The 15,865-nt window shown below is 37.1% G+C and overlaps 1 protein-coding gene across 1 annotated transcript in view; it reads left to right on the top strand.

The window, feature by feature from the left end:
- The window catches only part of Tmem65 (transmembrane protein 65), a 51,584-nt gene extending 42,583 nt beyond the window's left edge, over positions 1–9,001 (top strand). Inside the window, exon 7 of the mRNA XM_074069174.1 lies at positions 7,129–9,001. Within this exon, the coding sequence (XP_073925275.1) occupies positions 7,129–7,230 (102 nt within the window). The 3' untranslated portion in view covers positions 7,231–9,001. The remainder of the gene's footprint in view (positions 1–7,128) is intronic.
- The last annotated feature ends 6,864 nt before the right edge of the window (positions 9,002–15,865 follow it).

Below are 15,865 nucleotides of genomic sequence, written 5' to 3'. Positions count from 1 at the left end.
GTGTTCCATCAAGGAAAGAGACAATGAAAAGATCTGATGAATAAAATATTTACTATATTAGAAGTTCATTAATATGCAAATTAAAAAAGCAGTGTAAGGGAATAAAAAAAGGTTGGGAGTACAAGACAGGCAGACTGCAATGTTAATAGGATCATCACTATAAGCCTCCCTGAAAGGACAGGTAAGAGTTACAACCATGGGAGATAGTGAGATTTTATAAGGCAGTGGTTCTCTAAGTGTGGACCAGTGGGAACAACTTTACATGGGAACTTGTTAGCTGTTCAGACTTTCAGGTCCATTTTAGGCCTATCTATTGCTGTGTAAGAAAATTATGATAAATTTAGCAATTTATAACAGCATGTATTTATTCTCTGATTTCTGAGGGTCAGGAAACAAGACAGAGTGAGTGGCTCCTTTAGAAGGCTGCAGTCAGTGTGCAGCAGAATGTGATTCTTGTGTGGAGACTCAGCTGAGTGGAACTGATGGATCCACTTTGAAGCTCACACAGGACTTTAGCAAAATTAATTTCCTTGTGCCTGTAAAGATCCCAGCTTGTGGTGATCTGTTGGCTAGAGGCCACCTCCTCTCCTAGAGACCTCCTTCACTGCCTAGAGTTCACTGCAGCACCTTGCCACGTGGCCTTTACATTGGCCTCTCAGCATAGCAGCTTGCTTTTTCAAATCCAGCAAGGGAAAGGAGTCTTGGAGCCCAATGGAATGTAACCACAAGAGTAAAACCCCATCACCTTTCTTTTTGTTAAAAGCAAATAGAATATCCTGCCTGTGTTTTGTTTTGTTTTTTTTTTTGCGGGGGAGGGGGGTTGTTGAACTCAGGGCCTCAACTTGCTGCATCTTACTAGGCAAATACTCTACTACTTGAAACATGCTGCCAGCACATTTTTGCTTTAGTTATCTTTTGGATAGGATCTTGCATTTTTGCCTAGGGCTGGCTGGGGCTGGCTCAGGCAGCAATCCTCCTATCTGCACTTCCTACATAACTAGGATTATAGGCACACACCACTTTGCCTGGATTGTTGACTGAGATGGGCCTTGCTAACTTTTTGACTGTTCTGGTCTAAAACTGATCCTCTCAATGTCTGCCTCCTGAGTAGCTGGGATTACAGGGCACCAACATGCCCAGCCCCATGCCCATATTCTATGGGAGGAGATTATGTAAAGACGTGATTACCAAGAGAAAGGGATCCTGGAAACTACCTTAAAGTCTGTCTGCTACAGATTTATAACAAGAAATTCTGGAGGTAACACCCAGCAATTTGTGTTTGTCCAGGCCTTTAGGCTGCACTCTGAAATTTGAATACTGTTGTTTCAGAGGGAATGTTCAGAATAAGCAATCCTAAGAGCCAAGGTTTTAGGGATGTTTCCAAGAAAAAAGTTTTTCAGAAGCAACCTATGATGATAGGTTTCTCTTGCTTTAAAGAGATCAAGTGACTTGGGAGGCTCCAGATCAGGAGGATCAGAGTACAAAGTCAACCCAGGCAAATAGTTTAGGAGACTCTATCTTTTGAAAATACCTAACACACAAACAGGGCTGAAGGTGTGGCTCAAGTGGCAGAGCACCTGCTGAGCAAGCTTGAGGCCCTGACTTCAAACCCCAGTATATACAGTTGGCCATTGTATCTGCAGGTTCTGCATCCATGGATTCAATCATGTGTGGGTCAAAAATATTGACAAATTTTGCATCCGTACTGAACATGTGCAGATTTTTCTTGTCTCATTCCCTTGACAGTACAGTATAACAACAGTTTGCATAGCACTTACATTGTATTAGGAAGTGTAGGTGACTTAAAGATGATTTCAACTATCCAGAAGGGTATGTGTAGGTCATATGTAATTATTACATCATTTTACGGATGGAGTGGTGCGCTCACAGATTTTGGTATCCTTGGGGGGTCCTGGAACTAATCCCCCGCTGATGTCAAGGAAGCACTCTAGTTGTTCATTGCTGGGCATCTCTGAGCAATTCCCATGGAGTGATGAGAGAAAAATCAAATGCCAGTGGGTCGAAATGTTAATGGAGGGCAAGGAAGAAGATAAGATATAGACTGAATTTGTTTTAGTGAAGGTGTTAAAATTAATTTGTTGGAGTAAATAGAATTCATGCATGAAAAATTCTATAGAGAATATAAAATATATATTTAAGTAATATCGAATTAAATTTCTCTTTTATCGCCTTAAATGTCTAAACTAAAGATAAGTACTTCTGGCCAGAGTAGGGGTTGAATTCAGGGTATATTCTTGCTAGGCCAACTGTCTACCACTTGAGCCATACCTATTGCCCTTTACTGTAATACTTTGTACTTTATTTTAATGATTTATGTTAAACAATGTTGAAGTTCTTTGTTTTAAAAATTATTTATAAACTTTACTTTCTTTGTCCTGGGGTTTGAACCCAGGGCCTCATGTATGCTAGGCAAGCACTCAACTTCTCTTTTTTTTTTTCCTTTTTCTTTTATTATTCATATGTGCATACAAGGCTTGGTTCATTTCTCCCCCATGCCACCACCCCCTCCCTTACCACCCGCTCCGCCCCCTTCCTCACCCCCCCCCCATACCCAGCAGAAACTATTTTGCCCTTATTTCTAATTTTGTTGTAGAGAGAGCACAAGCAATAATAGGAAGGAACAAGGGTTTTTGCTGGTTGAGATAAGGATAGCTATACAGGGCATTGACTCACATTGATTTCCTGTGCGTGGGTGTTACCTTCTAGGTTAATTCTTCTTGAACTAACCTTTTCTCGAGTACCTGTTCCCCTTTTCCTATTGGCCTCAGTTGCTTTTAAGGTATCTTCTTTAGTTTCTCTGCGTTAAGGGCAACAAATGCTAGCTAGTTTTTTAGGTGTCTTACCTATCCTCACCCCTCCCTTGTGTGCTCTCGCTTTTATCATGTGCTCATAGTCCAATCCCCTTGTTGTGTTTGCCCTTGATCTAATGTCCACATATGAGGGAGAACATACGATTTTTGGTTTTTTGAGCCAGGCTAACCTCACTCAGAATGATGTTCTCCAATTCCATCCATTTACCAGCGAATGATAACATTTCGTTCTTCTTCATGGCTGCATAAAATTCCATTGTGTATAGATACCACATTTTCTTAATCCATTCATCAGTGGTGGGGCATCTTGGCTGTTTCCATAACTTGGCTATTGTGAATAGTGCCGCAATAAACATGGATGTGCAGGTGCCTCTGGAGTAACAGTCTTTGGGGTATATCCCCAAGAGTGGTATTGCTGGATCAAATGGTAGATCGATGTCCAGCTTTTTAAGTAGCCTCCAAATTTTTTTCCAGAGTGGTTGTACTAGTCTACATTCCCACCAACAGTGTAAGAGGGTTCCTTTTTCCCCGCATCCTCGCCAACACCTGTTGTTGGTGGTGTTGCTGATGATGGCTATTCTAACGGGTGAGGTGGAATCTTAGCGTGGTTTTAATTTGCATTTCCTTTATTGCTAGAGATGGTGAGCATTTTTTCATGTGTTTTCTGGCCATTTGAATTTCTTCTTTTGAGAAAGTTCTATTTAGTTCACGTGCCCATTTCTTTATTGGTTCATTAGTTTTGGGAGAATTTAGTTTTTTAAGTTCCCTGTATATTCTGGTTATCAGTCCTTTGTCTGATGTATAGTTGGCAAATATTTTCTCCCACTCTGTGGGTGTTCTCTTCAGTTTAGAGACCATTTCTTTTGATGAACAGAAGCTTTTTAGTTTTATGAGGTCCCATTTATCTATGCTATCTCTTAGTTGCTGTGCTGCTGGGGTTTCGTTGAGAAAGTTCTTACCTATACCTACTAACTCCAGAGTATTTCCTACTCTTTCCTGTATCAACTTAAGAGTTTGGGGTCTGATATTAAGATCCTTGATCCATTTTGAGTTAATCTTGGTATAGGGTGATATACATGGATCTAGTTTCAGTTTTTTGCAGACTGCTAACCAGTTTTCCCAGCAGTTTTTGTTGAAGAGGCTGCTATTTCTCCATCGTATATTTTTAGCTCCTTTGTCAAAGACAAGTTGGTTATAGTTGTGTGGCTTCATATCTGGATCCTCTATTCTGTTCTACTGGTTTTCATGTCTGTTTTTGTGCCAGTACCATGCTGTTTTTATTGTTATTGTTTTGTAATATAGTTTGAAGTCAGGTATTGTGATACCTCCTGCATTGTTCTTTTGACTGAGTATTGCCTTGGCTATTCGTGGCCTCTTGTGTTTCCATATAAATTTAACAGTAGATTTTTCAATCTCTTTAATGAATGTCATTGGAATGTTGATGGGAATTGCACTAAACATGTAGATTACTTTTGGGAGTATCAACATTTTTACTATGTTGATTCTACCAATCCATGAGCATGATCTCTCCACTTTCGATAGTCTTCCTCAGTCTCTTTCTTCAGAAGTGTATAGTTTTCCTTGTAGAGGTCTTTCACATCTTTTGTTAGGTTTACACAGCACTCAACTTCTTAGCCATGCCTTCAGCCCTTTTGTTTTTGAGATAGGGTGTTAACTTTGCCTGGACTGATCTTGAACTCACTATCTTCTTGCTTCCTTTGGAATAGCTGGTATTATAGGCCTGTACTACCATGCCTGGTTTATTTATCAACTTTAAGACTTTTGTAGATTTTTAGGTTGCTAATGGTAGTAGTTAATAGTTATTTTTCTTAAAGGAGGACATCTGAAATTTCCATAATTTCTACTTTAAAAATATGAGTAGTAAAAGAATCAGTACTATAGTAGGAATGTGTTTACCTTTCAACTGAAATGTAGGAAGAGTGTATAGAAATGAAATGAGGACCTATTTGCTTATTAAGATTTTTATTTTATAAAGGATAGCAAGTCTTTTAAGAAAGTAGGATTTAATTTTGGACTCATTATTTGGTGTGTCCCTATCCTGCAATTTAAGAAAATTGAAGTGAGACTAGGTAGCAGATTCCAGCCAGAGTTGTTGAGAAAAAGGATGTTCTAACTTTGTACCAGTTTGGGTTAAAATTTTAGCTTTAGAGTTGGGATCAGAAGTTGATTTTCCTGGGCTCTCCTCACGTGATTGATAATTGTTCTCTCTATATCATAAGCAGACTCATTTCCCTTATTCTATGACAAAAGTACCTCAGTTGCTCAACTAGTTTTTTTAATTTATCCTATGCTCTGATAAAATAAAAGTCCCCACCAACATATGGAAGCAGCAATTCCATTCCTTAGTTGTAGACTCTGCTTGTTTTTCCCTTAGGATTAACTCTTCCATGTAACAGCATTTTGATTCCATACAGCCTGAAGTATTTGAAGGTAGTGATCAGCCATCTATCCATTCATAGCAGAAACTAACTCTGAAGTTTCCTCATTAAGATAGAATGTACACAAATTCATATGCAAGTTACAAATTACATTTTAAAACTTCATTTATAATTTGGTTATTTGAAACTCAGAAAATATTTTCTGACAGAACAGTTTTACAGATGACTCAATTTCTCAGATTGGCCCCAGTGTAGAGCCTGGTGTATTGTAAGACCCAATAACATATAAATAACTGATTTTTACAACAGAAAAGCATGTTTCAGGCCCTGGATCAGTGAATCAGAAGGGGATAATCACTTCTTTCCTTACTTCCTGTCCTGTTGACTTTATCTCATCAGGTAATTAGGTCAGCACTCACTAAGTGGCATTGCTAAAGTGAGCAGGAATGAGGAATGCCTTGGCCACTGTGGATGATGGAAAAAGCATCTGACAGGATGGTGGGAAGTGGAAATGGAGCCAGTTAGCATGGTCAATCACTTCATGTATATGGGGAGGTCAGGGTTCTCTTTATTAATATATAAATGAATACAAACATGAGGACAAAATAAGAATCTAGATTAACTTTACCACTATGTCCTTTTAAAACTCTGGGGGAATAATACCTTTGAAAATTTTGACATAATGAGAATGACAGATTTAATTATTGATATTAAGCATTGACATCCTACTACCACTGCCACCACCACCACCAACAAAACCCCCAAAATGATAGAGTCAGAAGAGTGTTGTGCAAGCTATTGTCAAATCATTAATGTCTACTTTGAAATTTATCTGATAGCTAAATGGAAATACATAGAAGAACACATTTTATTCAACACACGAGCTATATAGCTATCATAGTGTCTGGTAGGATTATTTTGTCTTTCTCTGTCTACCTGAATGGAAGCCATGTTGGAGAGAGACCAACTGCCCTTGCACACCCAGCACAAAGTTTGGCACGTTAGTCGATTCTCAATAAATGTTTGTATGAAGAAATTCAACTTAATTGAAAAGTCTTTAAACTTGGTAGTCATTATAAATGCAAATTTTAAAACATCATTTAGAGAAAAATTTAAACATTTTCGTAATATAGGGGAGGTTGCAGAAAAATTGGTTGTATGTATATACATGTATATGTATTGAAATTGGTATATGTGTATTTGGCATTGTCAAAGGTAGAGATGCAAAAAATTTAATATTCTTGAAGATGCACAAATTAACATTTGATTTCAAATAAATCACTGGGGAGAACTTTGTGTAAGAATGTTCATTGTTGTGTCATTCACAATTGTGAAAAAGTACTGTGTTTTTTCCTATGGTAAGGGGAGCTTTAAGTAGACCCAACATATCAGTGAGATATACAAGTCCTTATAGTAAATTTATGCAGCAGTTTGGAAAATAATTTGTTATCATGTATTGCAGTAGGAGGTATAGTGAGGCAGAAAACAAAGCTGTGTTATATAATTGTATTTATTATGTCTACATATAATTAAGTATACATGGGAATAAACATTGAAAGGGAATACGTAAGGGGTTGCAAATCCAAATATATTGAGAGTAGTTGGTGAGGTTTTTTTCTCCTGCCTTCCTATTTTCTGACAATAAATGTGTTCAAATTGTTCTTTGATGTTATTTTTATGACAATTAAAATATTTCCCTGGTTAGTTTGAACTTGAAATCGACCTGCTCTAAAATATTTTCCATAGCCTATTTTTTGTATTATGTTGCTGTGCTCAACAGAAGTGCAGCCACAGTTGAGTTTCATAGCATGTGATGATGTCTGTCGTCATAGGTACTTAAGCAAAGGTTCCTCTTTCACAGAGTAACTTTTAAAAAACTTTCTCTTCTCTTTCCTCAGGGCAAAGCTGTTGGGGTGACGATCGGCTGCATTCTAGGAATGTTTCCTTTGCTTTTCTTTGGAGGAGGTGAAGAAGATGAAAAACTGGAAAAGAAAAATTAATTCTCTTAGAAAACCTATAAAAAGATGTAAACTAATGTACCTCAGTTATTAAATATGCTGTCTCAACATTAGGAATTAAGACAGTAACAGCGTATAGATGTGGGATCAAATAATGGAGCACATATTCTGGGAAACACTAACTTATTGTGGCTTGGTCTTCTGATGACATCTTTTTAAAAAACTGGTATCATTTTGTGTAAACTGTTGAGATGCTTTTTTGTCAATGGCAGTCGACATTTTATCTTTCCTTCTCTTTCTTTATGTATCAGAGTATTATTTAAGTTTCGCTTACTGATGTACTGTACTGACTTGGGGTTTGCTTATGTAACTTAACCATGTGCACATGCATGAGAACATTTGTGTTGTCGTCGTCGTCATTGTTCTCTGATGCTTACAATCCAACCGTGGGGTTTTCCAACTTATTTAAGATGTTCAATATCAGTTAAAGATTTTTTTACTCCCTTTTTGGCAACATCAATTTTGTACTGTTTCACAGTAAACATTTAAAATCATGTAATTTCAGTTATTTTCTTAACGCTTACAGCTCTTCAAAATTGGTACATATTTGAAATATTTTATGTGTATGTTACTCATTTTAATTTGCTGACCATGCTGTCTTAAGAACCAGAGATTAATCAGAAAGAGCAATTATGTGGTCTTCCCCTTACATAAAACCATATATGCTAACAAGTGTACTTATTTCTAGTTGATTTTTTTGCCTTTAATTTCCCATTTTTGAATAATTACATTATTGGTTTTGACTCCTGAAGGGAAGAAAATGATTTTTTACAGTCTTTAAAAAATAGGGATTGTGGAATTAGTGTAAACTAAGGAATTTGATGTGAAAGTTGTATATTAGGCTAAAAAGGTTAGGTACGGTGGTTCACACCTGTAATCCTAGGTGCTTAGGAGATGTAGATTTGGAGATTGTGAGGATAGGTTTGAGGCTGGCCCAGGCCAAAAAAAAAAAAAAAAAGCAAGACCCCATCTCAAGCAATAGCTGGGCATGGTGGAACACATTTATAATACCAACTTTGTCGGAGGCACAGGTAGGAGGATCATGGCCCAAGGCCAGCCTAGGAAAAAAGCATGAGACCCTATCTGAAAAATGACCTAAAGTAAAAAGGACTGGGGAATGGCTCAAGTGTAGAGCACTTGATTAGCAATCATGAGGCCCCAAGTTCAAGCCCCTGAACTGCCAAAAAGAAAAAAAAAAACAGATTAAAAATTTTTTTTAGAGAAGTAGAAAATAGAGACTATCAAAAGGGTCTGGTATAAGTGGAATAAGCTGAAATGATATATGGAAGGTTAGTGAGATATAAATTATGTTGTTTGGGAAGGATTTCTACCCCCTCCAAAGTGTTACCTGAATGGAATAGGATGCTCATGATCCTAATCCCATTACACCTTGTTTAGTGAATTTTATTACTGTATAATTTCTTTTGAAATAAAAAATATTTTCTATCTTGCTTTTTGGCTGCATAGTCAAAAGTCAGGTGAGGAGAAATCCTTTTTCCCATTTTTGGTCTTTTTACTTCTGTTTTCTTCTTTTGTGGTGTTTAAAGCATATGCTTAGTTAAAGTTGATTGTTTCCATTCTTGTGTATCTAACCTGAGTGTAATCATGTATGAATCATAAATGTCAACTTTTGAACCTTTTAAGGTTTTCAGCATGTGGTCTGTTATACATGCTACAAAATTACTTGCACCTGTAATGGGGTAAATGCATCATGAGAGAGAGAAACTGAAATTAAAATTTATTCTTCTGGTTATTGAAATTATTTATGTTGCTGAACAGAAGCAAAGAAGACAGTCTTGTAGGAGGGCCCCAGGCTTGTCAGCCGAGTCCATGACATGGCCACTGCGGGCAGTGCTGTAATAAACACGGGTGTGCAGAGGTCTCTGGTACACTAGCTTCGGTTCCTTCAGGTATGTGCCCAGAACAGTATGGCAGGATCATACAGCATGTCTACTTTTAGTTTTTGGAGGAACAGCCATACTGATTTCCATAGTGACTGGACTAATTTACACTCCCACCAGCAGTGTGGCTGGAATCCCTGCACCTTCTCAAGAGGAGACCTTTTTTTCCCATGAGGCGTCTCCTGAGCACTTCAGAGCACTTCAGAGTGGCCTAGTGCTATCCATTAGTCACAGGTTTTGAAGTCAAGAAGAAACTGTACAGTATACATATGCACAAATAATACGGCATTCTCATTGATCAAATTAGGATTACACAACTTGAGATCTTAATTCTGTTTGTGTCTTCAACATAATATTACATATAGACACAAAAAAGAAAATTTCAGATTAATAGGATTACAGCACTTACTTAAATTTTTGTATGTGTAAGTATGTATATAAGTGGTTTTGTTCCTAATTTGCATATTCATGCAAGTTCTGTTTTTTGAAAAAAGTATTTTATTGTGGTGCTTAACTTTTCTTCTATTAATTAAATCCCAGATCCAGAAACTTGGTCTGTAATTTTAGAAAGAACTTTTGATTACTGATTTCCTCTCTTTTGCTCTTGAAAATAATCTAGTCCAAGCTATACACAGCTCACACTTGTAATGCAAGCTACTTGGGAGGCAGAGGCAGGAGAATCACAAGTTCAAGGCCAGCCTCGGCAACATTAGCAAGACACTATCTCAAAAACAAAATACATACAAAAGGAGTATGAGCGTGGTTTATGAGCACTTGCCTAGCATGTGTGAGACCCTGGGTTCAATCCCTTGGTACCTCAAAAAGTAAAAAGAGAATCCAGTCCTATTAATAGTAGAATTTAAATTATTAACAGAATCTGCCAGTTTAATTGAAAAAATCTGCCTGATTATTTGGGTTGCCCAGACATGAAATATACAACCTTCACATTCAAAGATAATTTATAGCCACAATAACATTTGAATCATTTAGATATTTAATTTTTGTCCTTAACTGCAACATCTTTTTCTGTTCCAGTATGGTGCTTTGCACACAGTGACTTTTGGAAACTGGTTCCCTTTAAGATAGTGACTCCATGTGGTCATTGTTTTGTGTTCCTTGCCACGTAGAATCATATTTCAGATTGAAACTGGATCTCCATGTTCATCATATCTGCTGTTTCTCTATTACTGTGGTTAAATGCATCCTTTGAAATTTGCATTGTCTGCGTGTTACGATTTGCTGACTTGTTGATGCATGTAAACTGGATGCCTTTTGTTGCCACTGTATGTTAAATGGTGACCAATGTTTTTACAAAGGAATTGAAAAAAATATCTTTTAAGAAATTTGGAATGTGGTTTTGATTTTAAAATTCAACTTTCTTACTAATCTCAGAGGACCTGGGTTATTCTGTCACTAAAGGAAATAGGATTAATAAATGCAGATTTGTTACAAGGTGGTAGTAATGGAACTGTCTCCCACCTCCCTGAAATCCACACCTGACGTGGAACCTTACAGAATATGAGAGGAGTGATCCCAAAAAACATTTGTGGAGACCGGATAGATCACAGTGCTGGGTATTTACAGCAGAGCTATCCAAGCCAATCATGTAATAATGCCTCATTTATTTTATTCCTATTCTCTAGAAGGTAGATTTTGAAGACAATAGAAGTTTGTCTTTTACACCAAAAGTTTGTATAAGCCATTTTACAGTAAATTTGTGTAATTTTAGAATTATATTTTCTTCTTACAACAGTGTGTTTGATATAATTTTACTTTTTTCTTAGTGGCTAGGCATCTTCCTCATGGTCGTTATTATTGAATCTAGCTTTTTAGTTTTTCCTTTTCTTCTGTGCTTGTCCTGGCAATTATTTTATCTAACCCGCTTCTTTCTCAGTTTAGAGACTTAGAAAGTAGATAGCCAGTCTCACCATAAATTATTTGGGAAATATTAGAAAATAGGATCTGGAGCCTGAGTGAGATGAGAATGATGACGTACATATGTAATAGTAACAGTGTTATCTCCTTTTCATTACTTTTTTTTTGGTGGTGATACTGGGGTTTGGACCTGGGGCCTCACACTTGCTACGCATGTACTCTACCACTTGAGGCACTGTGCCCGCCCTTATCTCCCTTTTATTAAACTTATTGGTCACTATATATTGTAGTATTTCCTGCACATTATTACCACATTTAGTCACCTTAATGACAGCATTGTTGATACTATTATTATTCCTATTTTACTGGGTAAGTTGAAGCATGGAACAGCTACAGCTTACTACTAATAAGTGGACTGGAATCTGCTTTGTCCTTATGTAAACCTGTGTCCTTAGCCCCTGTGCAGTCGGGACATCAGCTATGTGGACTTCGTAATTTCTGTTCTCAGTTTAGATCCCTTTTTACCTCCAGATTCAAAGAGTCATTTTCTCATCTGTTACCTAGGGGAATTGTACTTACATTCTCAAGATCCATTTAGTAAGTTCTGTGATTTTGAGTACATACTTTGTGCTAGGAACTGTCCAAGGAAATAATATCCCTATAGTTATGAAACTTACTCTGCTGGGACCATTGTCTATAGAATAGAACACAGAAAAGCAAACATACACTTAAATATTTTTTGTCTGAAGGTGGTAAGTTCTATGGTGATAATGTGGCAGGATAAGGAGGATATAAAGTGGTGGTCATCAGGGAGCATCTGAGAGAAGTGAGGTTATAAACAATACAGATATCTTTGAAAAGAAGGTATCATGCTAGGTTCTAGAAAATTGACATTAAGAAAATCTCAGATTTCTGAAAGAATATCAGTTTGAAATGCCATTGTAAAACTGTTTTCCTGTTTGATCTCAGTAATGTTACCTAGATAAAGTCTATGAATCAGTATGTGTTACGATTAACACTCCTTAAATACTTAACTCAGTAGTGGAAGGAAATGGTTCAGAGCATGGAGAATTCAAAGTCTGTGGATACTCTGTCAGCAAATAACTTAGGTTTTGTTGTGTACTAATAATGAAATCTTTTTGCCAAACCAATAAATGCTGTTGGCATATTGGTAATAACTAACACCGAAATTAATTTTTCCTTCTCTGAGTTTTAAAAATGGAGTAGAAATTATAGCAGGGACATGTAACATTTCAGTTTGAGGTTTCAGGACTTTTGGGGACGACTGATCTTATGATCTTGCTGATGATTATATGAAACACCTGGTGTTTTGTAATGCGTTCAGATGAAATCTTATGACATCAAACATGTAAATGCCATCAATATATTTATGTAAGTTTATGAATGAAAGATGTTTGCACAAACTTGATTGGCATGAAGATTGAAAAGTTAGAAACATCTGAGAGATGATATCACTTCCTCATGATTGCAATGCAGACTTTGTTTACGTGACTGAACCTTGAGCATGGTAACTGAAAGGAGCTGCTCTTGTGAGAAGGTGGGATCACTCTTAAAGGTAGGACAAAGTGATTGTGAGAGTTGTGAAATTCAGTGAAGACTTGTTCGCTGATAACAGGAAAGCTATATGCTTGCCAAGTGCTTTATCATTTAGAAAGAACTTATGTAGAGCTTAAACATCCGTGGGGTTAAAAGGGTAAAAACAAAACAACCTGAGATACTTTCATCCTTCTTGTCTTCCAGCCCCACTGGCACCACCATTCTTTGCAGCATCTTTTCCCTTAAGTCTCTTATGTGCCTTTCTTCTCTGTTATTTTCTCTTCTTTTACTCAAACTCAGATTGATGGAAGTAGTTTTTAGAGTGTATTTTATGTCCCATGCTCTTATTGTAAAAACATGTGAATCAAGCATGTTCTCTTTTTCTTTCCCAGCCCTATTTGGGAGGAGAACATTCTTTTATTGTTAACAGCTTTGTTCATTCTTCCACACTGACTCAGGTTTTCAGAAGAAGAAAAAGATCTAATTGTGCTGTAAATATCAGCTCCCCAGGATGAGATCCCACCTGTCTTGCTCACTTCTCGTTCAGTCCTCTTAATGGTGCGTGGTGCATGGTACTGCTCAGTGGTTATTCATTTGATGAGTGATCATTGCCACCTACATTACTACAATTTTCTCTCTAGGTTCTTGAATTCTGACTTGATTCCCAGCCCATTCTGTATCAGTCCTAAAAAACTGTTTTTACTGCCTGTGTCACATTCTGTATCACTTCTGAACTTTATCACATTTTGCTTCAGACAAATTGGTTGCTGGGCAGTTCTCTGCACCATAATTTTTTTGGTAGGACTGGGGTTTGAACTCAGGGCTTCATGCTTGCAATGCATGAAGTCTACCACTTGAGCCGCACCTCCAGTCCTCTGGGCCATAATTTTATAACAACTAATCAGTTGGTTAATGGGAGGTAGAATATGGACATTCATTCCTTTTTTTAAAATCAATTCACTTCCCTTTTTTGGCATTTCTTTTTTTTAACCACTTTACTTTCATTTAATCTGTTCTAACTTCTTCAGTAAGGCTAAATGTCAAGTATACAAGCCTACAGTTTTTAGACTCTTATCTGCCTCCTATTTCTTTCTTAACATGTTCTTAATTTACCCAACTCTGAGCTTGGTGCTTTTACTGCACTCCTCATGTTCTCACAGAACAGCTTTGTGATTATGTCTCCAGTATCATAAAACAAAGATTTTAAAACTCTTTGGCTTAAAGACTCTTTTACTTTGAAAAAATATCGAAGTCCCCAAAAAGCTTTTGTGTATGAGGGTTATATAAATAGTTACTGTGTTAAAAATGAAAACTGAAAAAATTCAAAAACATCATTTACTCATTTAAAATAACCACAAACCAAATTCATGTTGATATAATACATATTTTGTGAAAATTAGTTTTCAAAAATGATGAGAGTTGCATTGTTTTCCTTTTTGCAAATGTCTTTAATGTCTGGCTTAATAGAAAGCAGCTGGATTCTCACGTGGTTAGGTTTGATATGTTGTACTGTTTGAAGTAAATGAAGGGAATTCAGCTGCCCACAGATATGGAGATAGAAGTGAAGGGAATATTTTATGAGTCTTTTTGTATGCCTGTGGATTTCTGAGCCAAAACAGAGTGATTTCCAAAAGGTCATTTGCCATGTAGAATCTGAAACCCTATGAATGAAATGCTGAGTTACTTTAGTGTTCATTATTGTGTTTACATCTTGACTAACTTTTCCCCTTGCATTCAACGTTTGAAAACTACTGATTCACTGAGTAGTGAATTCTTCCAAATATTGATACACTTATAAAATTAAAATAATGTTTGGTGTGACCAGCAATCTTATACACAAAAGCCTTTTAAAAAGGGAGACATCATCAAGTTCAGATGGCTGATACACTTGCGAAAACTCTGATTTTCACTTGAAAACTTCAATATTATCATTGGCAATAAATGCCATTTGTTTTCCTTTCAGTGCCAGCTCACTTTCTTCATGTTTGAGAAAATGTCTGTCCAAATACCCACATCTGAATGGCCTAGTTTATCTCACAATTTAGAACAATCTCATGAATGCTTTTCTTCAAGATGACCATCATGTTTTGCTATCTCCAGAAGTTCATCATGCACCCTTCCCATTTCTTCATATAGAATATTCGAGAATACAGAATAGTTATGTAGTCATATGTAAATAATTTTACTGCTTAATGAAGAACATTGAGTGAAACATTTTCCTCCGGTTGTAAACACATGGCAATGAAGAACACAATGACTACAAACTAGAACCTTGGTTGGTTCCAAGGTGTTGCCGCTTTGATCAACCATTGCTTTTCTCTCTCTCTCTCTCTCTCTCTCTCTCTCTCTCTCTCTCTCTCTCTCTCTCTCTCTGTCTCCCCTCCCTCCTTTGCTATCTCTCTCCCTCCTTTCTTTTTGAATGGGCTTCTTGCAATGTTGCCTAGGCAACCTTGAACTCCTGGGCTTAAGGGATCCCACCTCAGCCTTTGCACCTGGAATTCCACCATTGCTTTTGCACCATAAGTGACTGTGTCACTAGTGAAAAAGGTAATGCTGCCTTAGTATGAAAATGTTTTGACCACACTGAGAATTGTTGTTCTTTACTTTCCTGATTAAAGTTTGGTTTTAGTGACTAGCACTGCCCCCCTTCCCTGCCCCATAACAGTAGCTGAAACAAAATAGAAATTTATTTCTCATGTAAAATTGTCGCACGTTGTCCAGAGCTTGTATAGGGGCTATCCTCCAGCAAGTGGTCAGAGGCCTAGATTCCTATCTGCTTCCATCACATATAGCTTTCATTCTCAGAGTCACTTCATTATCTAAATGGCTATTTTAGCTCCAACCATTGCATCCACAACCTACCCAGAAGAAAGGAACTACAAAGGTGAACAGCTTAAAATAACTTTGAATTTGCCACATAACATATCTGTCAGACTTTTATCATGTGACCATACTAAGATAAAAGTTTAGCTTGTAAATGTCTCCATTCTGTATGGCCAAGTGTATGGCCAAAAATTGGAAGAAGAGAAGGGTATCTTAGTGGGCTATCACAATCTGTCACTTTAGATACCAAGTATACATGCCTTACTTTTCCCCCAATATGAAAAACACCCATCCACAAAGAGTAAACTCATCTTTCCATGCAGTGACTGCATTTACCTCTGGAAACACACCATTCTGTCTGTAAGGTCTCACAGATAACATACATGAAAAAATTACCTGTCCCAACACATCCAGTAAGCAGCAACAATTTCCATTCAGACAAGGAAAGAATGGGTAGTACA

Source organism: Castor canadensis, chromosome 3 (assembly GCF_047511655.1).
Source record: "Castor canadensis chromosome 3, mCasCan1.hap1v2, whole genome shotgun sequence".
Lineage (NCBI taxonomy): Eukaryota > Metazoa > Chordata > Mammalia > Rodentia > Castoridae > Castor > Castor canadensis.
The sequence above is the reverse complement of the archived record's forward strand: the minus strand, read 5'-3'. Positions and strand labels throughout refer to the sequence as shown.